We start from the raw sequence: 27870 nt of genomic DNA, 5'->3' as shown, positions 1-27870 counted from the left end.
TATAAGAAAATGTAGATTTTTTTTTTTGAAAAGATGAAAAAAATCTTAATTCTTTTATAAATTATAGTTTCCTAATTTCAACAGCTTATTTTTCACTTTCTAGATAACAAAAGTCAAACTTACTTAGTCATATTTAGTCCAAATTTTGCTTCAAGGAATTTTAACATGTGCCCATTTTCTTTATGTGGGACAAACATCTAAGGGAGAATAGATAGAATGAACACATAAGAATAACAAGGCAAAATTATAATAATTAATTATATAATATGAATGTTAACAATGAACACAACACATTGCTTTTTTTTTTTTACATGTATTTACTTCATTATGATTAGATCAGGTAATAACAGTTAAAAATTTTAAGTGAACAATAAAATCTGGTATATTATATTAAAAAGTTAAAGTAAAACAATTTTCAGAAGGAAATCTCAGTTAACTTAGATAATGTCTTGTGTTAGAAGCAGTCTTTAATAGTTGGACCCCATGACAGCTAAGTTATTCTGAATTAAGACTTGTCTTCACCTTCTGTTAGTCAACTCACCTGGGTCTGGTCAATATACAAAAGAAAATCATATTAAAAAACATTGTTACCTTGTTACTCTCTTATTTTTAGTGGACACTTATACCCAATATAGTTTATCATTCAATTTATCTTTCTCTATTAATCTTTGAGAAAATCTTACCTTCATTATAACATTCAGCATCACTGTTAGTGTAAATATCAAATAAAAATACATCACTTTCATCATTCTGGCTATACGAGTTCCTTTTTTCACATTCAGCTGTAAACAAGATTTTTGAAGAAATATATTTATAAACTGTAGTTCACTGGTTAAAAAAAGTGAAATAAAACCCCCCACAGAATAAAGATGGATTATAATTACCTGTAGGCATTTAGCAAGCATTAAGGAAGCTACTAAACTTAATAAAGGAGATACCAATAAAGCTGGATTTTCAAACTGCAGTAAATATCCCAGGAAGAGGGACAACAAATAGATTTTGTACACTTCATGAACCTGTTGGAATAAAAATTAAATCAATTCAAATAAAATTTATTTTAAAATTTATTTCATTCTTCAATATTTGTTTTATTTTTTGAAGTATCAAAAAATAATCGAAATTTCACAGCATATCTTTTTAAAATTTACCTTATTTCAATCATAACTATAAATGTTTGAGTGAATAAAACCTTAATTTACAATTTGTTTCATAAATTCCTTGTAAAAACATGGGACAATGTCATGAATAATATGTATCAAATAGTTATTTTTGTTGATAATGAATGATTTCAGCTTTGCATATCAAGATAAGAGAACATAAATGTCTAAATCAGAATCTTTGGCTAATTTTAATCAGAAGAGGAAATTTTTTACAAGTAGCTGTCAGGTAAATTGCTTTTGGAACCTCTGTCATAGAATTGTAAAAACATGACTTTTAAAGTGTAGCCTTAAAGATCCACTTCTTCTGGTTATTCTTCTATAAAAATATATCTTCTTTTTGGGTCAGTCCAGAGATTATATCAATTATATGTCTGTTAAATTCAAATACTAATGAAAGAAGAAAAATAAATCTACCATGCAGTCTTCCTACCTAATCATTAATAAATGGGATGCATAAAAACACATCATGAAGCAAAATGATGCTTTGGGGTTTGATTTGTTAGGAGTAATGTTATAAGTGGACAATCAACCAAATGAAATTATAGTATGGTTTTCTGAGTTTATGTTTGTAATATGTTATTAATATTATTTGCAAAACAATATGGTATTAACTTTTGAAATATGAATGTATTTAATTCTGAAAATGGTAGATTTTTTTAAAACCAATGATTACCCATGGCAATATTTTATTAATAGTTCAAGATAAATGTGTACAGGATATCAAAAATATTAATAGCTAAAAGTGAACTGCCTGGAATGGCCTGATTAGTTACCAAGTTAAGTGTAAAAAGCTACGGCAGAAAAAAGAACTCTCAAAAATTGAAAAGATAGCCCATTGATATGAAGTATGGCAAGTCCAAAGCTAATAATTAAAGAGTCTTAAAACATATCAAGGAAAAAAAAATCAGTTTTGCTCTCTGTTTTCCTTGATATCAGTGAGGGGATTTGTAGACTCAGGGATAAAGAGGAAATCTCATGTGATGGGAAGCAACTTAGATGCCATGTTTCAGGAGTTTCAAGACCTCCAAAAGTATGACTTTTAAGAAAATGTTTGGAGGATTAGAGAAGAAAAAATAAATGCTTTATAATGGGACAAAATTCTAATTTTTAAAAAAAGATTTATTGATGCTTCTTCACTGGTTTTCCATTATGGGTACTTCTAGTTATTCTTCCCATTTCCAAAATAAAACTCTCTCAAGAGAATGATCTTAAACTTTTAAGTGAAAGCAAGGTGTTATAAACTTATGCAACAAATTTCTCACTAATATTTACTAGAAAGCAAAATACCATGAAAGCATAGACAAAATAAAATAATGAATCATTTTTATTAAAAATTCAAAATTCAAAATGTCATAATACCTTGTCTGCTTGCATGAGGGAAAAGGAGTCTAGAAGGAATAAGGAGATTGCTTGAAGAAACAGGAGATAGTGGCTATATTCCCACATCATCATGAATGTATATGTTGATGCACTCACCGACAAGTAACAAAATCTCTAGAGAGAAACAAGAGGCATAACCTAAATATCACCATTTTTGTCACTGATATGTAAAGTCATTCCCTTGAAGTTGGGGCCAAAGAATTTGTTATGACACCTGGGAAACTTTAAAATACAGTAACTCTCTATATTTTCATCTATTATGAGTTCACATAATTGTTACTGGATAATAATAACATCTTTTGAATAAGGGATTTTGGGAGATAATCAGTTACTATATAGGCATTGGGACATAGTACAAAAAAGTAGAGACTTTTAAAAAGAGTAAATCCATCAAAGTAAGTCCTAATTTTAAAATGCTAAGTGATATATGATCTATTTTATAAAGTAGTTATAAACAAAGCACTTTGCATACCTTAAGATGCTATACAAATGTGAGTTACTGATATGGGATGATTTCACAGCAGAAAAAAAGGGATGAGAGAAAAAGAAAAAAAAGAATGTTAAAAGGATATTCTACTTCAGCCTACTCCCTGCATGTGCATGCACATGTGCACGCGCACACATACACATACACACACCCCTCAAAAGATCAATCAGAATTTTTTTAAAATATAAAAGTAATAAAAGAAGTAAATAAAGTAAATGGAAGGTAAATAAAAAAAGAAAAGGCTGAAAGCACATGCAATTCATTTTTGTCAGTGTGTTTACTTTCTTTAAAAGCATAGCCTCTTAAATGAAGAATTTGTTTTACCCTGAGATAAAATATCATGACCTAGACCATAAAATATATAATAGAAAGCTAGCTCTGAACGAGCTCAAAAAGTGGAAGAGCTATCTATTCCTAGCTTTTCCTAGTATGATCTAACTTGAATATCTTAAAAAAAGAAAAGGCTATTATCAGAAACATTTAAATAATGTGAACTAAGTAAAGCAAATAAAAAACAATTATAAATCCATTGTGTTTTCATCCTATAGAAAAACCTACTTTATTGCCTCATATTGGCAAGGCAACCTTGTGTCTTTGAAGGTTATTGGTGAAGTACCAGTTCTGGCAAGTCTTACTATGCTAGAAAAGTTTTTTTAAGTGTAATATGGCAAAAGACATCTGTTTTTTTAAAGGCACCTTCAGTAAATAGCCAAATAGTGATAAACCCTAACTATAGAAACCAACAAAGCAAAGAAAAATACAAACTAACCCTTACTCCTATGCAAATTCTCTTCTACTTTTACAGTGACATTAATGAAACATAGTTGTTAGGTTATGTATAAAAACTAATTTATTGGTCATAACCTAAATGTAAGACCCTTGTCCCATGACTAACAAGGAGAAATTTTGCTGGAGGAAGTAAGTCATTTCAATATTAACATTCTCAATATACCTTAAACCAAAAGACAGAAAGAAGTTGAAACTAAATGGAAGAATGCCTCAAAGGCCTTCCCTTTCTTAGAGAAAGGAGTTAGCCGAGTTAATTCATCTCATGACTCCAAAAGTAATTTACAGGATTCCTGGAAAATATGTTCACAGTGTTCATTACAAATATTTTAAGAAGATTGTCATAAAGAAATTGTCTTATGTGCCAACATTCATTGCAGGGGACAAGGAAGCAAAGAAAATCTGTGAAGAATGTGCTAAGATTTCCAAATGAAATTAATACAGACTTTAATGATTACTGACTTCACAATGCAAAGGTGAACAGGGGAAGAACAATGAAGAATAAATATAATGGGAAATGTAGTTCAGAGTAAGAAAAGGAAAGTATGCCGTATTGGCATAAATATTAATGTTATATTCAGGAGAAAAACATATATTTGTACCAATACAACATGCTTTCCTCTTCTAAATACTATCTCCACCCCTGCTTTCTAAGTCATGATATTAATTTAACTCCTATGCCAAGCCTCATAGTCACAACAAGCAAAAAAATAGTGCTGTTTTATACTTTTTTCTAGTTAATTTCATAACTACAAAACTATGATTTTATTACTATGAAAAAATGATCTGCTATAGAATGTCACACCCTCAAAGATGTCCTTCCTATTCTTTTTCTCAGTCTCTCTCTCCTTCGTTTCATTGCTGAGCCACATTATGCAATTACAATTACAACTCACCTTTCTATCTAAAAATAATTGCAGGGCCCATATTCTGGCTGTTTTGTTAGGATTAAAAGTCACATAACTAATAACATGCAATAGGTTTCACTGATTATTTGAGCCCCAATATATCTAAATTTGAAAAATGACAAATATTTTTACCAGGGTAGTATATTGAATATACAAACCAGAAATTAGCATTTTACCTCTACAGAAGTATTTATGTTGTTTTTCAAATAGCCTGTAAGAGCAGCAACTTGACATGCAAAATATGGCAGTGCCCAGTTTTCTCTTAAAGGAATAGAATACTCAATTCTTGTTGTATCTACCCTAAAATGAAAATACAGAAGAAAAGACAAGTTAGCTCTTTAGAATATTAATCTAGAAAATTCATCTGGTTATTAAGTGCCAGCCTCACAGCTAAAAATAGCTAACTTCTCTACCAAAATTTCTTGGTTTTTCATATTTGAAGAAGATGTTTTGAAAGAGTTTTCTGTTTATAATTGTAGCTGAAAAGATAACTACAGGACCAGTAGCCCTTTCCATAAGATTTTCAAGAAAAGAAACATAATTGCAAATATACTTGCTGATTATAAAACTTGTTTTAGTTCTCTCAACCTATGTTCAAAAGAGGCCATCATTTTTCTAATCAATGCCATCCCAAGATCAACCACTATTACTTTTCAAAATTATACTGCTAAACCAAAAAGAAAAAAAAAATCTCACAAGGACATGCAATAGTTGTGTTATATTATTTGTCCCGGGGACATTTTTTCTCCATAGGTACTTTAAGCTCCCCTAGAGCACGTCCAGGGAGGCAGCACAGCATAGTGGATAAAAGGCAGGCCTCTCCAACAGAAGCACCCAGATTCAAATCCTTCCTCTGTCTGACACTTAACAGCCAGGTCACAACTTCTCAGTGGCCCAAGCCGCTCTCTTGAGCTATAACGTATAAATATGCAAGTTTTATTTGCATCTCTGGAGAGAGTTGCCTACCAGGAGTTTCTTACACCAGTGAAATCACAGATCTGGAGCAAAACAAACTAATAAGCATTCCAAAGTTATCCTGGGCTAAAGCCACTCTGCCACAAATCCCATTCAGTGGAGTGTGCTGCAGCAAGCAGTTTTTACACTAGAAGTCATGGCACATTTTGAGGCCTTACTTTTTATTTTATCTATCTAAAATGTTGTAGGGAAATTCTGATGAGGAAAATTTCCCTTTACCTATATAGAACAGCAACTATTCTATAACATAAAGACTTGAAGAGCTGTCGGAGAATAGAGAAGCTAAATGACTTGCCCAGTGTTAAAGTCAATATATGTCAGAGGCTGGACTTAAAAGCAGGTTTTCATGACTAACACAGGAAAATTTTTGTTTATTTGTCTGTTTGTTTTGCTGAGGTAATTGAGGTTAAGTGACTTGCCCAGGGTCACACAGCCAGGACGTGTTAAGTGTCTGAGGTCAGATTTGAACTCAGGTCCTCCTAACTTCAAGACAGTGCTCTATCCACTTCATCATCTAGCTATCCCACAGGTAAGTCTTTCCATCATACCATGATACACTATCAAGCTGAGACACAATATTTAAATTATTAAGTGTGGCTCAAGAAATTGCCATTAAGTATATTCTAAGTAAAAACTGTGGCATTATGGCAAAGTTGAGGTGCTGATATAATATGGAATTTCAAGCTAATGATGCTATTCTCTAGTCCAGAGGTCCTCAAACTACGGCCGTGGGCCAGATGCAGCAGCTGAGGACGTTTATCCCCCTCACCCAGGGTTATGAAGTTTCTTTATTTAAAGGCCCACAAAACAAAGTTTTCGTTTTTAACTATAGTCCGGCCCTCCAACAGTCTGAGGGACAGTGAACTGGCCCCCTATTTAAAAAGTTTGAGGACCCCTGCTCTAGTCCAATTGAATATATGATTTCTTTCCCCATTCAGTCATCTACTCTACTGTATTGCCAAGGACACATAAGAAGCAGGATTTCCTGTCTCTTTTGGAAGTGGTTCTATATAGCTTCCTGCTACAGGCTAAAACACATCTTTCTCTCATTATTTTATTAATTAAATGCACCATCTAAATTTGCAAAATCATCTATGATCTCTAACATGCTTTATGGTTGATTACAGTTGATTATTAGGATAAAAAAAAGTTCTATTAAGCCTATTTCAAAGACTTTATAATAACGTATTGTTAAAGTATGCTGTTTTTAAAAGTTTTCTTGAAAATTGAAGTATCTTTTAAAGTTCATCATTAAAATTTGTAGCATGGCTATACATAGTTTTAATATAATGGAGATTATCACCCTCTCTGTTGGAGAAAGAGGATGGACAGGATATGACAAGATGGGATAGGACATAGTAAGTTCTAAAATTAATAGCTATGCTACCATAAAATAATGTGAACATTTCTAGAAACTTGTCTGGGGAGATAAAATGATTTCCAGTCAACTAGTTCCAGGTCTTCAAGATCACATCAAAAAGTTTCCTAAAGTTGATGAACATCAAGACTTCAATATACGATTATTTTATATTATAATAATAAATTAGAACATAACGGATAATTGCTTGACAAGAATGTTTCAACTGCTATAAAACATACTGACAGAAAACCAATCAGAAAAAGTTTTCTACTTCTACTGTCTCTTCATTCTTTCTCTCCTCCTCAGGACACAGAATCATTCATTAAATGAGACATGTCAGTAGGGACTAACACCAACATCTTCTACTCTTTCTATTCTCTATAGTTTCTAACAACTCCCACTCCCCCAAATACTAAGGACACTGTGTTATTACCTCTGTAGGGCTTTCAAATCCTGATTTCTAAATGCTATGACTGCTTAGACCTTCCACTCGAATTTTTAAAGAACTGCTTACAAAGCTAATTCCTTGTGACTTTAAAAAAACATGAGTGTCAAACAAGCAAGTTTTTGGTTTAAAGGGTTATATTTTAAATAAATCAAAACAATTCTTCATGTGCCAAAAGCAAGATTTATAGGTAACTCTGTCTGTAAAAGTTTCTATGATTTTATGCCTCATTATTTCCATGCTTCTAGATTAGAGAAATAAATAATAACTAATTTTGAAAGTTGGCATGGGAATATGAAATTAGAGAATCTGAAAAATGGAAGGACCCCACCTAGTCCTTTACAGAAGTAGTGTCAAGTCCAAATAGAAATGGTATATGTGTGTGTGTGTGTGTGTGTGTGTGTCTGTTTGTCTGTCTATTACTAAATCCTGCAGACTTAAAAAAACACATATCTAGGTTAATGTACTTTTTTTTGTTAAATATTTCTCTAATTACATTTTAATCTGGTTTGGGCTGTATTTAGAAGAGTTGTGAGCAGCATGAACTCACAGGCCACATGTTTGACACCTATACCTTACAGAATATATAAGCTTCACTACAATATCCTTAAGTAATTATCCAGCCTCTAATTAAGAGTAATTTACTAATTTATATAAGACAACTTATTCCATTTTCAGAGATTTCAAAATTTTTATTTTTTATATTGAATCAAATCTGCCTGTTGATTCTAGTTCTCCTTTCACGCAAGGTAATTCTAAACCATATTCTACTTTACTATCTTTTAACTATGTGAAGCCATATCATATCTCCTATAAATTTCTATTTTAAATGAAATACTCCTAATTTCTTTTATTGGTATTGAAAAGGCATGGTTTAAAGCTCCTCACTTCTTCTCCTTTCACTGCCAAAAGTAAACAAGGTCATAATATAATAAGTTATCTGTCATAACAATAAAAAGACAATTTATCAAAGTCAAATATACTTAAAAAAAAAAAAAGTGCTGCAAATTCCAAGACACATCAGAATTTTTTAGTTTTAGCAATTTAAACAACAAACAATAAAAAAAAGTCAAATATACTTCTACCTAATACAAATTTTGTAACTTCTTCCAAATCACATCTCCTTTAAGTAAGCCCCTTTTGCTCGACTCCTTGCTGAATATTGAAATATGTCTTAATCCTTGAAGCAATCTGCCTGAAGCCACATACAACAGTGATTCCTTTGGGTTGGTTATCTTGAAATTAAAACTTTCCTAATTCATAACATTGCTCTTCCCTAGTTCTGGTCCTTTTGGACTAACCTTATTTTCTTTTGCTAGATCATCATCTATGTCTTGTCTCTCTTCTTTCAATGACCTATCATCTCCTAGAAGTTAAGTTATCATCTCAAATATGAGTCCTACATCTATATATGCAATGCATATATACCTCTCCTGAGATCCAGGTCCAAATCGTTATCAATTTGCCAAAACTGATTTCGTTACTTTTTGCCTATAACCGCCCTTCTTCCTAATCATTCTTTCTGGCAAAAGATATGCAGTTTTAGAGTGACTGTCAACTCTTTTCTCCTCATTATCCCTCAAATCAAGCCAATATGCATTTATTAAGCAACTACATCCATTGTGTGACAGTGATAGGGATTCAGAGAAAGAAAAAAAAAACCTCTAATCTCAAGGAGCTTGCAATCTAATGGGGAAGCTAACATGCAAACAACTATGAAGAAGCAAGATATTTGTAGAATTTCAGGCAAGAGGTACAGCTAGTGAAAATATAGAGAGCTGAAAGAAGTGTCATTCAAGGAACAGGCTAATGTAAAAGGATAGTAAAGTATATGGAGGAGAGTATTCTTAAAGTCCAAATAATTGCCAAGTCTTCCAGACTCTTATCTCTACATTATTATGTTTCATATATGTGGCTTTCATTCCATTCACACCACAATCACCATAGTTGACAATCTTTATTAATAATTTTTCACCTGAATTACTGCAATAAAATTGTAATTGGTCTCCCTCTATCCTCTACCAAAAGGACAGATCTGAACATAGACCCAACTCTCTTGCTCAAAAAATTGTATAGGTTCTCTACTATCTCTTGGATAGAAAACAAACTTCTGATTATAGGACTTAAAATCCTACTACTTGTCCTGATGTACTGTGGTCCAACCAAATTGACCTTTCTGATATCCACAGATGGCATTCCATCTCCATCTCCTACTTATGGGTCTATCCGTAGATTGTTCTCATAATAGGCTCTACAATCTCACTTCTATTCCTTGAAATTCCTAGTTCCATTTGGCTTCAGCTTAAGTACTATCTTCCATATGAGGCATTCTTGAGCCTCTTGTGTTTAATGCAGCCTATCCCTGTCTCATCAAAATTTCTTTATTTACTTGTTACCAATTTTATATGTACTTTTATCTGTATACAAGTTGTCATCTTCCCAATTCATTTTTCCATTGTGTCCAATATGGTACCTGGCACAAAGTAGATGTTTAATGAATGCTTGTTGAAGTTAATTCCTCTTAGCAGTTGGTTGTCAATTTTAAACAAAAAGGGAGGGAGGAAAGGAATATATAGCTGTTTCTGACAATCATTTTTAAAAATAGCAATAAAAATAAGTATCTACTGAGGCAAAAAACACCCCAAATAAACTTTTGGTTAAGTAATAGAAAATTATTCTCTTACCTATTAATAATGAACCATGCAACAGTAAGCATTCCTGCTAACCAAGTTCCACTCATAACCCAGCTTGTTACAAACAATGCAGTCACATAAATTCCCTGTAATCCAAAAACTATACCAATGTAGAAATATACTGGCTCGATAACCTCCTGCAATAGGGGAAATAAATGATGTTAGGATGGCATTTAAACTACTGTATTACTAAAAAAAAAAACGAACTATATAAATATTGGCAAGCTAGAGGAATAATGCATACTTCACTACCAGTTGCTTGATATAGTACGCTGGCAATCAGTTCTGGATACAAAGTCATTTGTTGCACTGCATTTATAGTCTTCAGTGATACAGTTTTGTTGTTGTGTGTAAGCTCATAAACACCTAAAGAGAGAAAAATTCTTCTCCAGGTTATTTATTTCGCTTGTTACGCTCATGTAAAACTATATGGCTTTTGGCTGCCAAACTCATAGAAACATTCCAAGCAAAAATGTGTTTTATCTATGCAAAAACTCTAAAAATTAAAGTTAAAATTCTTACCATGTCAAGTAATTTTATCAGTAAATACTGCTGAAAAAGAATCCACACCAAAGGAAAATATAATTTTTACATAACATTGTTAATAACATATTAATGAAGTTTTCACCATTTTTTTTTTGTCTTTACTGAATCTTTAATATTCTAAAACCCAATTTGTTCAGTTATTTTCTTGCTACATATTTAGATGACAGCACAAAATTTAATGGTACCTGGAAACCTAACACTAACATCACAAAAAAAATTCCACCAACAGAAGGATGTACATGAAGAATGAAGGAAAGAAAAGAGAAAATATTATGAGAATTAAAGATGAAATAGTTGGATTCGACTTTGAAATTATGGTACATTCAAAGAAAGAAAAATTATGTTATATTCAAAGAAAGAAAGCAAAGAAGCAATTGCAATCTTTTTGAATATTTCAATAAATCCAATGGATGATATTACCTTAGGCATTTTTAATCAACATATTTCATAAATATATAGTTGATCACATAGATTAGTGTTTATAACGAACTAGAATTTTCTAAAGTAATCAAAAAGTTAAAAAACTGAGGTATGTCACAGTAAAACTGAGGTCATTAATATAAAAAAAATAAGAGAGGCAAATCATTCTTAAAGATTTTTTTGGAAAGCTTAAAGAAGTAGTTTTAAAAAATGTTTTATTTTGATACTGGGAGTCCTTCTCAGTATAGTCTTTACATCATAATAAGGAAGGCAATCTAAAATATAGTACTATCCTTTATATTAGTCACTCTTTTGCTTAAGTTTGAGAAAGATCAAGAATTATCCTAAAAAAAAAAAAAATCTAATTTTCTTATAACAGATTATCACACTCAGATGTCCCTATATGAAAAATATAATTTTTGTTTACTTCAGAAGCCTTTTAATGATTAAACATGTAAACATGAGTGTCATACCTCTTTCAAATGAAGGAGCCTTTAACATTTCTTTATAAAAGGAGTAATAAATGGCACTGTCACCCTGAAATGTGATTTCCCGTTCAAGCTCCTAAAAGAAAATCAAATTATTATTAAAACTGTCATTTCTTGAATTTTTCCCACAATTTCCCTTTTCCCTTTACTTTTGAGAATGACTAGATATTGCCAAACAGGTTGTTTTGGTGCTATGATTTTTGAAGTATAGCACAGATTCTATACAAAATAAGGTTTCTGATTGATCAGCAATTTATTTATCCCTTTATTCAAAGAAATGTTCAAATTTTCCTACATAAATTAAAGCTATGTTGAGAAGGTAAGATTTTTTCATAATCTGACACATATGTCTTAATTAAACAAGCATCTAGAATGGACTGTAATTTGTAATTCACCTTTCAGAAAACAGAAGTCTACAATAGAAATCAGAAGAAATGTCTTAAGAATAAGAAGACAATGGAACAAGTGATCATGAAAAGTGAAGTGTTAATGCATAAATCAAGGACAGATTTAATAGAAAATGATTCATGCTTCAGTTCTACCAAATAAAAGACACAGAATAAGCCTAATAGCCATATCTGTTCTATTATCCCTCTAACAATACACTTAAAACAGCACCCAGTTGGGCCACATACTGGGTCAAAAAAAAAAAAGAAAGCTTAAAAAGTACTTCTGGAAATTCACTGTAGAAAAGAAAAGTTATTTTGAACCTGTCAAAATGACATTCATAAAAAGTATCTAAAAACTCCCCTTTTCTAACCCTGAATTAAGTTTTTATGAAGGCCTAAATCTCATTCAGAAGACAAACATTTCTAGAAGTTAAATTCTAGAATTAAAATAAACTAGGTTTGCCTTCAGTCTCAAAAATGCAACTCTGAATAAGTAAATACAATATACCCCAGTAGTTTTAGCCAAGTCAAAAAAGCTAATCAGTAGTTTTTAACAAAGTCATTTTCTGATGTAGATAAGTTAAAGTATAGAGCACATTTCTATCACTCAGAATTTATGTCCAAACCCCTTCCCCCCCCCAAAAAAAAAAAAAAACAACACATCACTATCTAGGCTAAAGTAAAACTAAAGCATAAGAACAGTGTTAACATTGTGAATTATATCAATTTATATCAATGAATGACAAACTTCATTCACAAGATTGTTCTGTTAACAAGAAACTGTAACTGTAAAGCCAAGTACCAAAACAAAATTATTTAAACAGGAAAAAACCACCATAAACATCATCATGGTTATTAAGAATTCCAAAGCCAATCAATATACTCCATTTTACCAGAAATGGAGATTACCTATGCTAATTCAACAAAACATCTTTAAAATGATGTGGTTTATCTCTTGACTTTTGAGGGGAAAACTAGGAGGGAAGGAGAAGGCATCTGAAAATTAGACCATTACAAACATCCTAAGTATTGGAAATTAATTCTGTTTAATATTTTGATAACTTCGTTTGTTTTTTTGTTATAATTTATTTGTTTGTTTGAGGCAATTGGGGTTAAGTGACTTGTCCAGAGTCACACAACTTGTATTATGTCTGAAACCGAATTTGAACAAAGGTCCTCCTGACTTTAGGGACAGTGCCAGTGTGCCATCTAACTGCCCAAATGTGTTTAATATTGAAACACTAACTAATAAGTAGTAATTATAAAGTAAAGGTGAGAGGAAAAAAAACTATTAATTATTTCACAAGTTTATATATTCCACTGAATAATTCTCAAAAAATATTTCTATAGGTTTGCCAAATATAGAGGGTTGGAACTTTGAAGAAGTATACTTGAAAGAAGGTGTTAACTCAGTGGAATTGATGAGATCATGGTTCTCTAGTTCACATATATTTTTAGTACTTAGCATGGTGATGTAATGGTTCTCTACTTCATACATATTTAGTATACTGTAATGATGTAATTGTAATAGGGTATTTAAACTGGGGACAAAGTCAGATTCGGAAGGAGACTGGTAGAGACTGGCAGAATGCTGGAAGAGACTGGGTCAGACAATTAGACTGTGAGTTAGACTGCTGTTGGAGACTGTGAGCCAGACTGACTGAGACTGTGGAGCAGATTGGTTCAGACTGGGAGATTGAAGGAGACAATAAAGACATTGGACTTTATTCCTGACTATTCTCATGGTGATTATTCTGCAGAGACCAAGACTGGTCCCAAGGCCCTCCCAGAAAGCTAGCCCAGACATTAAGCTAAGGAACATATTTTCTGAACTTGTCACAACTATAAGTAGTGCAACCTTAAATTGTCCATAGATAATAAATATCCTACACACCTAGCTTTCTGTACAACATATTTCTTGACAGCACAAAATACTCAAGCAGCCTCAAAATTCTACCTTACCTGTCTGCTGGAAAACCAGAATCTCCGCTCATGGTATGTTGACAAATACAGTGCATACATCATACCACTAGTAACTGCTGCAAGACAGCCCAAGAAAAGCTTTGCAAAACGCTGAAATAATATATCTGAAAAAGGATGGTAAAAGCAATCACAGATATATAGACACTAACATAATACCCTAAAGAAATGAATCCCTAATCCATCCTACAATTTCCTATTTAAGTTTATTAAAGTTAAAAGTATAACACCCTCAATGTGACTGCAAGTTCTTTGAGACAAAATGAGAAAAAAACCCTTACAAAAGGATTTCTCACATTTACCACAAATATACCACTAAGCAATAAAGAAAAATATTAGAAAAACAAAACTTATGAATATTATTGAAACATATAAAGCAGCATTTCCTTCTAAATTTTTTTGGTTTTTAAAATTGGGATTAGTAAATACTTGCTTTCAAAAGTGATTTAAGTGTTATTATTACTTGCAAATTACTATAAAAGCATTCACTATATTATTTAACAGAAATATTCCTCAAGATAAGTGGGTCCTAACCTGGAGCCTATGAGCATTTTTATTTTTTTAAATAGCTTTTTATTTACAAGTTATATGCATGAGTAATTTTACAGCATTGACAATTGCCAAATCTTTTGTTCCAATTTTTCCCCTCCTTCCCCCCACCCCCACCCCTAGATGGCAGGATGATCAGTAGATGTTAAATATATTAAAGTATAAATTAAATACAAAATAAATATACATGACCAAACCATTATTTTGCTGTACAAAAAGAATAAGACTCTGAAATATCGTACAATTAGCCTGTGAAGAAATCCAAAATGCCAGCAGGCAAAAATATAGGGATTGGGAATTCAATGTAATGGTTCTTAGTCATCTCCCAGAGTTCTTTCGCTGGGTATAGCTGGTTCGGTTCATTACTGTTCCATTGGAACTGATTTGGTTCATCTCATTGTTGAAGATGGCCAGGTCTATCAGAATTGATCATCATATTGCTAAGTGAAACGAGCAGAACCAGGAGATCATTATATACCTCAACAACGATACTGTTTGAGGATATATTCTGATAGAAGTGGATCTCTTCGATAAAGAGAGTTAATTCAGATCAAAGATGGACAGAAGCAGCTACAACCAAAGAAAGAACACTGGGAAATGAATATAAACTGCTTGCATTTTTGTTTTTCTTCTCGGGTTATTTCTACCTTCTGAATTCAATTCTCCCTGTGCAACAAGAAAACTGTTCAGTTCTGCACACATATATTGTATCTAGAATATACTGTAACCTATTCAACATGTAAAGGACTGCTTGCCATCTAGGGGAGGGGGTGGAGGGAGGGAGGGAAAAAAATCGGAACAGAAGTGAATGCAAGGGATAATGCTGTAAAAAAAATTACCCTGGTATGGGTTCTATCAATAAAAAGTTATTAAAAAAAAAAAAAGAATTGATCATCATATAGTATTGTTGTTGAAGTATAAAATGATCCCTGGTCCTGCTCATTTCCCTCAGCATCAGTTCGTGTAAGTCTCTCCAGGCCTTTCTGAAATCATCCTGTTGGTCATTTCTTACCGAACAATAATATTCCATAATATTCATATACCACAATTTATTCAGCCATTCTCCAATTAATGGGCATCCACTCAGTTTCCAGTTTCTGGCCACTACAAAGAGGGCTGCCACAAACATTCGTGCACCCTATGAGCATTTTTAAAAAACAGAACTGGTTTCCTTTACAATGCAACATAATTTTGTGCATTGAATAACATTATTCTGAGAAGGGGTTCATAAGCTTTACCACACTATTAAAGGGATTCATGGCATAAAAAAGGGTTAAGAACTATTATATCAAAAAGAAGTTTATATTCAAAGGATATGAGAAACTCCAGTATCTAATACATTTAAGGTTAAAAGCCTCAAATAATAATTTGGAAAAAAGTTGCAAGTGTTTATTAGTTCACATTGCATTATTGCTTAATGATTATATTTTTGCAAGTGCTATTATGTGGTAGTGTCTGTCATATGAGATAAAGAATTAAATATAATGCTTATTAACATAAGATATTAATTAAAAAAAGAAAAATAAGCAGAATTTCTGAGTCAGACACTTTGACAGAAGCCTTTTAAGTAACTTGCATGCAAAATTTTAATTCAGATGATTATCATTCTTGAGTGGCACTATCAATTTAATCCTATACTGGGGACTAAAAATTTCCAAAGGACATAATAGAAGCATTAAGAACCTATAACTGAATATTGGCCTACTAAATATTTTGTTCTTCAAGATTTTTTACTGTGTGTGTTGGGGAAAGATCAGTGTTTATTCTGTGTGTGTGTGTTTGTATGTATAAAAATTTTTAGCATCTAAGGAATATTTCAGTTTAAAATATAGGATGAAAATAAAATAGTTACTTCTGATTTTAATGACACTGCTGCGATATATACCATATAATCTAAGACTAATCACAAAATTTTTACGTCATAAAAATCTGCATTTGTAAAAGGAAGATAACTATAAAGTTTATTCATAGGATTCATCATTCTGTTAACTAGGGGAAGAAAAGTACTGCATAGGCAGTTTGAAATTTACAAATGATATGTTTTCCAACTTACAAGTCTGGTTTCTGACCTAAGACACATTTTTCTATAGAAACTGTATTCTGTAGAACAGTCAAAAAACAAACTGAAAACACTGATTATTTTCAGTTAGTCAACTTTTTCTTTGTACTACCTCAAAATATATATTTAAATCAAATAAAGCACTTTGAAATAGATTTACAATGCTCAAATCCTTAGTATAATCAGTACATGTTCTGCACGGAATATCCATTTTGGAATATCCACTTTGTGTCATATCCATTGCCTATTCTCCCAAACGTGCTACAGTCACTTGGCATGAAAATTAAGAAGATGGATGAAAACAATCACACCAGAGGCATGAGGCATTAAAAAGTACTCTCAAAAGCAGAGACCATGATTTCTATCCCATTGGGTCTCAAAGTCAAATTAATGACTTTTTTTTTTAAACTTCAAGTGAAATGGAAATAGTAAGAGTAGAAAAAAGTTGATGATGATGATGGAAAAAAATTCCAAAAATTATGTGTCCAAGTAGCCAACCCTAATGGACAGGAAGAAATCAAGAAGGGGAAAAAAAGGGGAAATTTAAGAACATTGTGGTTAGAGTAAAAGATTAGAGACAACTCTGAAACTAATATGACTTACATTTGGGAGACTTCTTCATAGTTGAAATATCTCTGGTTTTCTCTGGCAGAGTTTGTAAAGCTATTTGCTCATTTTCAGGGCAGCTTGACTTTTTCCTCTCACGTAATTCAGGTGATGATCCTTAATATTTAAGAAAATTATTTCAACTTTATATGTGGTGAACAATTATTCTATATTATTAGGTGAGCATATTGTAGAAGTAGAAATGTACTGATATAACTTCTGATACTAAGAAACATTCTTAGTATTCTACCAGTATGTCTCTCACAAACTATTCTTTCCTCTCTCTTTCTACTGTTATCATACTGATATAATTATATTTACCATCTACCTGGTCTACTGCACCAGTCTCCTAGTAGGGCTTCATGTCTCTACTTTTTCCCTCCTCAAAACTATCTTTTAGTATATATATATCTAGAATAACCTTGCAGAATCAAAGTAAGAGTTTAAAGGGATCTTGAGAGTTCAATCTCCTCATTTTATAGGTGAAGAAACCAAGATTTAAGAGAGATTAAATAGTCCAAATTTGAATTTAGGACTCTGATTCTAAATCTAATCTCCTTTTCATCACACCATATTTCTTTTCAATAATTTTCCCATACATAGAATTCTCATACTTCTACTAAAAATTTTTCAGTGTTTTTTCATATGTACTAGGAAATAAAATTCAAATTATTTTCCTCCTCATTCAAGATTTTCCACAATTTGATGCTCTCTACAAAATCTTCCCGCTTCATGGGCTTATACCCCAAAGAGATGCTAAAAAAGGGAAGGGGACCTGTATGTGCCAAAATGTTTGTAGCAGCCCTGTTTGTAGTGGCTAGAAACTGGAAAATGAATGGATGCCCATCAATTGGAGAATGGCTGGATAAATTGTGGTATATGAATGTTATGGAATATTATTGCTCTGTAAGGAATGACCAGCAGGATGAATACAGAGAGGCTTGGAGAGACCTACATGGACTGATGCTAAGTGAGAGGAGCAGAACCAGGAGATCATTATACACTTCGACAACGATATTGTATGAGGATGTATTCTGATGGAAGTGGATTTCTCTGACAAAGAGACTTAACTGAGTTTCATTGGAGAAATGATGGACAGAAACAGCTACATCCAAAGAAGGAATACTGGGAAATGAATGTGAACTATTTGCATTTTTGATTTTCTTCCCGAGTTATTTTTACCTTCTGAATCCAATTCTCCCTGTGCAGCGGGAGAACTGTTCAGTTCTGCAAATATGTATTGTATCTAGGATATACTGCAACATATTTAACATATATAGGACTGCTTGCCATCTTGGGGGGGGGGAGGAGGGAGGGAGGGAGGGGAAAAAAAACGAAACATAAGTGATTGCAAGGGATAATGCTGTGTAAAAATTATCCTGGCATGGATTCTGTCAATACAAAGTTATTATTAAATAAAATAAAATTTAAAAAAAAAAATCTTCCCGCTTCAAGGTCTTCTCTACTCTTCTAGGCCTGGAATGTCCTGCCTGCCCCTCTTGAACCAAATTCCTTGTTCCTTGTTTAATTATTTTAGTCATGTCTGACTCTTTGAGATTCCATTTGGGGTTTCCTTGGCAAAGGTACTAGAATGGTTGGCCATTTCCTATTCCAGCTCATTTTACTGATAAGGAAACTAAAGCAAACAGAATAAAGTGATTTGCTAAGGATTACTAAAGTAATCATGTCTAGTACTCTGATCACTATGCCATCAATCTGTCCCTACCAGTCCTTTAAATGATGCTGCTTCAAACGCTACTTCTTCCATGAAGCCTAATTTAGGTAAACTCTTCTGATTTCAAATTAATAATCACCCCATGCTACCACCCCTTATATCTCTGAACTATTTATTTTTTCTTTTTGAATCTAATATGCTTTCATGTCATTATTATATTTATCATTACTGTATAAATCCTATACTAGAATATGATCTACAACTTAATACATACAGAAGTACAAAGGGACTTTTTTTGTATCTCCTCCAACACCTAAATGGCCAAGAACAAATTAATCCGTTTTCCCCTACCTCAAATCTCTTCCAATTGAAGTCCATTGCACACTCAGCTGCTAAAATGATCTTTCTTTTTTTTTTTTAATTTTTATTTAATAATTACTTTATATTGACACTCGTTTCTGTTCCAATTTTTTTTCCCTCCCTCCCTCCACCCCCTCCCCTAGATGGCAAGCAGTCCTTTATATGTTGGATATGTTGCAGTATATCCTAGATACAATATATGTTTGCAGAACCGAACAGTTCTCTTGTTGCATAGGGAGAATTGGATTCAGAAGGTATAAATAACCCGGGAAGAAAAACAAAAATGCAGATAGTTCACATTCGTTTCCCAGTGTTCTTTCTTTGGGTGTAGCTGCTTTTGTCCGTCATTTATCAATTGAAACTCAGGTCTCTTTGTCAAAGAAATCCCCTTCCATCAAAATATGTCCTCATACAATATCGTTGTCGAAGTGTATAATGATCTCCTGGTTCTGCTCATTTCACTTAGCATAAGTTCATGTAAGTCTCGCCAGTCCTCTCTGTATTCATCCTGCTGGTCATTTCTTACAGAACAATAATATTCCATAACATTCATATACCATAATTTACCCAGCCATTCTCCAATTGATGGGCATCCATTCATAAAATGATCTTTCTGAAGTAAAAATCTGACCATATTATTCTCCCTTCTCTCACTTAATAAATGCTCGTGACTCCCTATGATATCCAGGATCAAACATGAAATCCTGTGTTTGATAGTATGTGAACCAGTATGGCTTCAAAAAGGGCTGAGGAATGGTTGATATGATATTTGCAGCCCAACTACTACAGGAAAAATGACTTTGATTGTCAGTCATAAGGACACATAGAAGATTATGGCAAAATTTGACTGTCTAGAGAAGTTCATGAGTATTGTAGATCAATTTCATGATGGCATGCTTGCATGGATTCTAGATGAAAGATGATGCTTTTATGATTTCACAGTCACCAATAAGTGAAGCAGGACTATGTGCTTGCTTTTTAGTATGACATTTTCCATGATGTCAGATGCCTTCAACAAGGAAGAAAATAGCATCAAGTGGAAAGAGCTATCCATATCCAGAGAAAGAACTAGAACTATGGAGACTCAATGTGAATTAAAGCATAAAACTTTCACCTTTTCTGGTGGTGGTGGTGGTTTTTTTCCCCTTTTGATCAGATTTTTATTGCACAGCATGATGAATATAGAAATGTTTAGAAGAATTGCACATACTTAGCCTACAGTAGATTCCTTGCTGCCTAGCAGAGGGGAGGAAAGGAAAGAGAAAAATTTGAATACAAGGTTTTACAGGGGTGAATGTTGAAAACTATCTTTGCATATATTTGGAAAAATCAAAAGGTATTACAAAATATTTTTTTAAATGTAAAAAAGAAAAAGAAAACAGTATTAAGGTCAGTTACTTTCTTCCTCATTCAAGATTTTCTACAATTTGATGCTCTCTACAAATCTTCCCACTTCTAAGTTTTCTCTACTCCCTGGAATTTCCTTGCCTGCCCCTCTTGAACCAAATGGATGGCAAACTTTTTAAAAATTGTAAATAAAAATTTTAGAAATTAAAAATTTTGGAAAATTACAAGCCAAGACCAAAATGTAGAGAGATTTGATGCATGATTTATTTTTGTTTGCAGATAATGGTGCATTAAATGCAATCTTTGAGGCTGACATACAACAGATCATTAATTGATTCTCTGCCACTTGTGCCAATTTTGCCTGATAATCAACACCAGGAAAACAGGGTTCCTCTATTAGCCTACTCCACACCATCCCAAATGAAGAAATTCTGAATGCTTTGAATAAGTTCACGTCTTGGCAAAACACTTTCTGGTGATGTTCACATAGATGATGAGACTGAGGTATCATACCTCTGAGGTAGCTCAGTGCTTGGGAGGCTTCAAAGAAAATGAAGAACAAAAGAGCTAGGCAACATAACAAACTGAAGGTCTACAGAGCTTTTGTGCTATCTTCACTATTGTATGCCTGTGAAACCTGGACGGTAAGGTAAGATAAGATACTGGATACTGAGGTCCCCCTCTTGAGCTAAAATGCCAAGCATTCAAACTGTACTTCAGAGAGTACTTTAATGGACTAATCACTAAGTCCAAATGCTAAACACATGCTTATGTAAAAGACTAGATAACAGAGAACTTGCACAAGGCAAACTCTCACATGATGGTAAGAAATGGTATAAGAACATTGCCAAGATCTCTCTGAAGAACTTTATTATTGACTGTGAGAGTTGAGAGATACTGGCACAGGATCATCCATCATACCATGCCTGCATCAAAAGATGGCATACTCTATGAGCAAATCTGAATTATAGTAGCATAGAGGAAATGTAAATTGCATAAATCCAAAGACAACTTTATCCCAAATGTTTTAATGGACTACTTGTATCTACCCTAAAAGGTAAAGCCTTCTGAATTTGCAATGGACTGATCAGCTACAGTTGAACACACTGTACCTGGCCCACAACATGTGCTATTGATGGGAGTGAACCCTGAAACTAGATTCGGGGTCTCAGACTCTTCCATAGGAAAAAGCATACTTTCCCAGACAAGCCTTTTCCAAGTTAAGTGGTGTCATTCAATTGGAGATCTTAGTCAAATCACCCTCCATTGATCTTTTGGAGAAGGCCTAGATCCTCTTCAGGAAATTCCAGGCTCTGGGAAAAAGCCTTCAAAATAATGTTACTGGAGATCTGGGCCTGATATTCCTATGGAGTGGCTTGAAACTCCAAGATAAGTACTCTCTTTTCAACTGGAATCTAGGCCTGGGGGCATTGACAACATTGAAGGTTTCTCATTCTATTTTGAATGGAAGCCCTAGACCGGCCAATAAAAGACAATTTTGAACACCAAATTTCTGCAGAAGTCTGAAGTAGGATTATGCTTTGCCAATGAAACAAAGCTTCCTGCCAGGACTCCTGCCCACTGTGAAGATAAGCTCTTCTCAGTGTTAAATTTTATTTTCCTAACAAGACCTCTTGCCACTAAAAAGTCTATCTTCCTAGCAAAGCTGGCTTCTCAGTGCCAATAAACTTCCCTTTTCTGTCATTCAGATTTCAGGTGTGTGAATTCTTTCACATTGGACCTGTGTCTCCGCCCAGAGGAGATTCATCACCTCTATTCTCACAACTCTGTACACTGCCACTAACCGCATCACTATCATTGGTCCATTCCAGTGGCTCCCTATTACCTCCAGAATCAAACCAAAAAAAAAAAATCTGTTTGGCTTTTAAAGCCTTCTTACTCTCACTCTTTCCTATCTTTCTTCTTATTCTAACTTCCTTCTCTCTACAGATTATGCAATTTTTGGAACAGTGGGCTCCTTGTTGTTCCTTTCACAAGACACTTATCTTCCAATTCTATACATTCTCTGGGCCCAAAGTTGTATCTGGGGAATATTCATAGTTAATAGGAAGGATCTTGATTAAGATTTACTAAAGGAGACTAAAAGAATAGGCAGACAGATAAGAAAACCAGGAGAAAGCAATATCATGAAAACATAGAAGAGTGCTTTCCCTATTTGTTTCCAATTTATCATCTATACTTTGCTTATAGAAAATTGTTTGCATGTTATTTCCTACATTAAACTGAATTTCTTGAGAACTGCTGTTAGAGTATTTCCTTGTATTCCCCAGTGCTTAACGAAGTTTGGCATAGCATAGACACTTAATAAATGCTTAATTTGATTTTTTGTTGCTCATTCCATACAACACACCATCTTCTAACTCCATGCCTTTTCAATGGCAGTTCACCATTCTTGAAATGCTCTGCTTCCTCATCTGTGTCTCCTGGCTTCCTTAGGAAGTATCCAAAAAAAGAAGAGACAACAATCCATATGGCCTTGATTCTGATTATATTACACATGGAGTCTTATGTCCAATTTTCCATGTCAATTTCAGTAGACACGAAAAAACTATGATATACAGAGGTGAGAAACCAAGATGATGAAGGTATTAGAGACCATCCCTGATAAGATTTTTAAAATAAAATTTATCAAAAATTTCCCATGATCTATTCCTTCTCCCAGTGAAAAATTAAAACAAAACTTTTTAAACAAATAGTCAAGCAAAATAACCTCTTCCCCCACCATTTGTCATGAATAATAACAAAATGACTCAATCTAAATTCTGAATAAATCTCCAATAAGGATATTGGTAGGATGTGCCATTATGAGTCCTCTGGAACAGTAGTAGATCACTGAATTGATCAGAGTTCTTAAATATTTCAAAATTATGTCCTTATAATATTGTATTAAATTGCTATTATATAAATTTTTCTTTTGGGTCTGCTCACTCCATTCTGCTTCCATTCATCAAAATCTCCAGTTTCTCTGAAATCATCTTTCATAACTTCTTATAGCACAATAGCATTTTATCACATTCTTTTACCATAGCTTCTTTAGTCACTCCCCAATTGATGGGCATCATCTCAATTCCTAGGTCTTTGTCATCACAAGCAGAGCTGCTATATTTTTGTATATATGGATCCCTTTCCTCTCTGAAGTATAACTTTAGTAGTGTAACTTTACTAATGTAAATAAAGATTTTATTATCAAACAAAACTGCCATATTTGACTTTATATTTAACCCTTTACATTTCAAAATGTAAAAACCATCCTTAACTAGAAGATCAAATAAAAACAGTAATGCCAATAAGGTCACAGTTATTCAAAAGAGTTGGCAGCTATAGAGTATCCCAAAAAGTTTTTAGAACATAACCCAAAGGGATTTTTTGTTATCTCTAGATTTATTTATAACACTTTTTATAATAAAACTCCAATGAGGAAAGCATTATTTAAAAAATATCAAATACAAAATATTAAAGTTCATCATGACAAAAACATTACCACAAAGCAGAATCATTTATTTTCCCCCTATTTCCTTCATTTTTACCTATATAGTTTATAAGAGGGGAAAAAAAAGCTTTGAAAAATGTTTCTATTAATTACACAAGTGCAAAAGGGAATATTCAAATTACAATACAATTGAAATTCATCAGTAATAGAAAAGATCAAAAGATATTTAATCAGGTTATGAAAAAGGAGATTTACTTTGTCTTCTAACACCACACTGTAGCTACAAAATGAAAACCAATTCAGATTTGAGTCTACATATTATCAACGGCAAATGAGCCATTAGGTTTTGAAATTGGTTTTATAAAGTATCTCAAATTTAGGTCAACTCTGAAACCTCAAACAGGAGGCAACTATCTCTATATGATCATAGGTTTAGTATAGTAAGCCAGAGGAAGCTACAATTCTTCTACTGAACTGGAAACTTTCTCCTATTTAGTTGAAAAAAATTTAGATCTCAACTCGACCAAACGTCCCCCCCACACATACACACTATAACCCTTTCTGTGTCCTACTTAAGGATATAAGCATTTAGTGCCATAAAATCACCACCACTACATTATTATATTAACACTTACTATGTCTCTATTACTACCAGCATTACAGTGGCAACAAAATACAAACTTCTAGCAATGCTTCAACTAGAACTTATACTACTTATAGTTCCTTCTGCCCCTGAGGTTTTGTCATATATTCCGTTAAATGCTCTCATTAGTAAAGCAGGCACAAGTTTTAAAGAGGGAAAGCTATACATGGAATTTAGAAGTTCTTTATAATGTGCTCCCTGACTACCTCTTCAATAAGTCCTTCAATCTTAATTCTGCCTCAGAGCACCTTTCTCCATCTTCAGCCACATCACTTGTCTTCCCAAACTTTTCACACTATCCCCTAACTAATCAGCACTGGAAACCTTGGTTCTTCCAATTCCATTATTCTTATTTAAATACTTCTCCGTAATATTCCCCAATTCGTCTTGTCCCCATTTTCTCCAAACCCTGCCTCTTTTTATCATTTTCTCCCAACAAAGACCCTTCCCCTCACCCCCACTCCCGTCAAAATAATTTAATGTAGTTCTGTTCGGAATCAAAGCAACGTTTATTGCGTGCCTCAAATAAGAATTTAAGAAATGCTTTTTGAGAAGCAGGAAACTCTCTTCAACTCCTTTCAACCTTCCCAATCTGTCTCTGTCTCTGTCTCTATCACACACACACACACACACACACACACACACACACACACACACACACACACATTAATAAGGAGAAAACAATCCATATACAAAAGATTCCCAGATCTTTTCTTTCGAATAATGTCTATCACCTCCAAGAACTAATCCCAGCACTCGTTATTTTCAACAAAATCCCTCTAGTCTACCCTAAAAGCCTTAATAGCTTACATCAAATGCTGTCTTCTTTACACTTCCTTCCAGCCTCCTACCTCACCAAATGTTCTTCTTCTCATTAACATCTGTCCCCCTATCCCAAATAGTACCGCTCTACCATCTCCCTCCTCCTCCTCCCCAAATGTTACTGCTCTACCATCCCCCTCCTTCCCTAAACGTTACTGCTCCACCATCCCCCTCCTTCCTAACTCTTAGACAAGGAATTGCCCCACTACTTCCCTTTTACCAACTCCCCCGTATGGTAACAGCCCTCCGACATCTCCTCCTTCTATCTACTCCACAAAAGTTACAATCCTAGCACCTCTTTCTCTGTATCACTGCTCCCCTCCCCGCCTCCTCTTCCAAACCCCTAGACGTTAGTCACGTCGCTCCTACCCAACCTCCCCAGCCCTCTCCCCGAAGCCCCGCACCGCTCCCAGTCCCGCCAGGAGGCCCCAGGGTCTCCGTCACCTTCTTCCTCTTCCATCTTCTGGCCCGAGACGCCCAAACTCGGGCACTGCCGCCTTGTCCTCAGCTCGGGTCGGGCCTCACCACCGCTGCCCCGAAGCTGCCGGCCTTTAGGATCCCGCGGAGCCGATCCAGCCCCGGCCCCCGACACCGCAGCCACGGCTCCGCTCCTCAACTTCCTGACACGCCCCCCTCCGGTGCCCGGCCAACGGAGTCCTCCCGACACCTCAGAGAGGCCCGACGGCTCGGGAACCAGTGTGCGGGGAGCTGCGTAGCAGCCGGAGCATTTGTGAGCTGCACCCGCACACACGCAGCGGGGGGCGGGGCCTCAGAGCCCAGGTGTGCTCCAAGAAGGGCTCCTCCAACCTCGTGCACATTCAGCAGTCTGCAGGCAAAACTGTTTTCGTGATAATACTAAAAACGCTTAAGTTTCCACCAGAATAAATGTAATTTACGTATCGATCCAGGGTAGCCATAACTCCCATAAACCAAATTTCAGAGATGGGGGGAGGGGGGAAGTTTCTCAATTTTTAAGAAGAAAAAGCTTGAGAATCGCTAGAGGACGTGACCTGGACCTATACACATACATATATAATCTTATATCGGGATGTCCGAGTCATTTAATATACATGCATACATAAAATACGTACCGACATTTACATGTGTGCGTGAATGTTCTTGTACACACAAAACAATGTATATATACACAGATATAACTGTAATCTGTACATGGGTATATGTGTGTATATATATATATTTATATCATATTAGATGGCCCCAAACCCAATGCTAGATTTGTGATCATACATTTGTGTACATATGGTTTTAAAGTTTTAAATGTTTTAAAGTGTTTATTGTGTCAAACTAGTAGATGATTATGAGAAATATTCATATACCTTATGACTAAGTTAATCCTGTGTGCTGCTTTTCTCTAGTGTAAAATAGGGGTAACATCTGCTGCCCCGTTGCAACCTGCTTCCCTTAGTAATGTGGAAGCTAAAAATGCATGCGTGTATGATTTATATATTTACATACATAAACAAATATCTCACATGTGTATGTACATATGTGCATTACATATAATATACATGCATACAGATCCAGGCTGAGCCAAAATACAAATCCCCTTTATCAGCAGCAAAATGTAGCAGAAAGAGGATTGTTTTTGAAGCTGGAATAAATTCAAATCCCAACATGACCATTTCCTAGCTTTCTGACCAACAGGCAAGTAATTTCTCCTCTCTGGAGCTAGGCTTCCTCACTTATAAAATAAAGGAGGCCTATGGTAGATTTTTTTTTTTTTTAATAAAGGAGTATCATGATGTAAGCAATTCATTAGGAAAATTTGTTAGGCAAAATAATATTGATGATGATGATGAAGTGATCAGTTATAATAGATATGCAGTCTGGAAGACCTATATTCAGATATTATGTTTGATTTACTAATAAATGGCTAAGAGCAAATCACACTTAAACTTTCTAAAATTATTAACTTCCTAAGATTTGTTTATTAAGTTATAGCCAGATAATGACTTAGATTGATGAGAGGTATCTTCACAGCAATGTAATCACAGATTCTTGACACTGTGGTAAAGTAAATACCTGACATTTATGCTGTGTTTTTAAGTCTACAGAAGAGGACTAATTAAGGTGCTTGCAATATATATAGTATGTGTGTATTATCATTATTAAAGTTTTTTATTTATACAACATATGCATGCATAATTTTTCAACATTGACCCTTGCAAAGCCTTCTGTTCCAAGTTATCCCTTCCTTCCCTCAACCCCCTCCCCTAGATGGCAGGTAATCCAGTACATGTTAAATATATTAAAATATATGTTAAATCCAATATATGTATACATATTTATACAGTTATCTTGCTGCACAAGAAAAATCAGA

General features: G+C 34.0%; 1 protein-coding gene across 2 annotated transcripts in view; it reads right to left on the bottom strand.

Moving 5' to 3' along the window:
• Nucleotides 1–26184, bottom strand: part of DPY19L4 (dpy-19 like 4) — a 54055-nt gene extending 27871 nt beyond the window's left edge. The window contains exons 1-11 of one of the 2 annotated variants that reach the window (XM_051970867.1): nucleotides 25974–26184; nucleotides 17229–17348; nucleotides 14000–14124; nucleotides 11634–11724; nucleotides 10439–10560; nucleotides 10186–10331; nucleotides 4898–5021; nucleotides 2520–2654; nucleotides 885–1016; nucleotides 684–782; nucleotides 124–197 (exon numbers count right to left, since the gene is read on the bottom strand). In XM_051970867.1, the coding sequence (XP_051826827.1) occupies nucleotides 124–197; nucleotides 684–782; nucleotides 885–1016; nucleotides 2520–2654; nucleotides 4898–5021; nucleotides 10186–10331; nucleotides 10439–10560; nucleotides 11634–11724; nucleotides 14000–14124; nucleotides 17229–17348; nucleotides 25974–25989 (1184 nt within the window). In that variant the 5' untranslated portion in view covers nucleotides 25990–26184. Of the gene's footprint in view, nucleotides 1–123; nucleotides 198–683; nucleotides 783–884; nucleotides 1017–2519; nucleotides 2655–4897; nucleotides 5022–10185; nucleotides 10332–10438; nucleotides 10561–11633; nucleotides 11725–13999; nucleotides 14125–17228; nucleotides 17349–25973 lie in introns of those variants that run through there. The other variant, XM_051970868.1, reaches the window with a different exon arrangement.
• Between the last annotated feature and the right edge of the window lie 1686 nt (nucleotides 26185–27870).

The sequence above is a fragment of the Antechinus flavipes genome, chromosome 1, assembly GCF_016432865.1.
Source record: "Antechinus flavipes isolate AdamAnt ecotype Samford, QLD, Australia chromosome 1, AdamAnt_v2, whole genome shotgun sequence".
NCBI lineage: Eukaryota > Metazoa > Chordata > Mammalia > Dasyuromorphia > Dasyuridae > Antechinus > Antechinus flavipes.
This window is presented reverse-complemented; position numbering and strand designations above follow the sequence as displayed.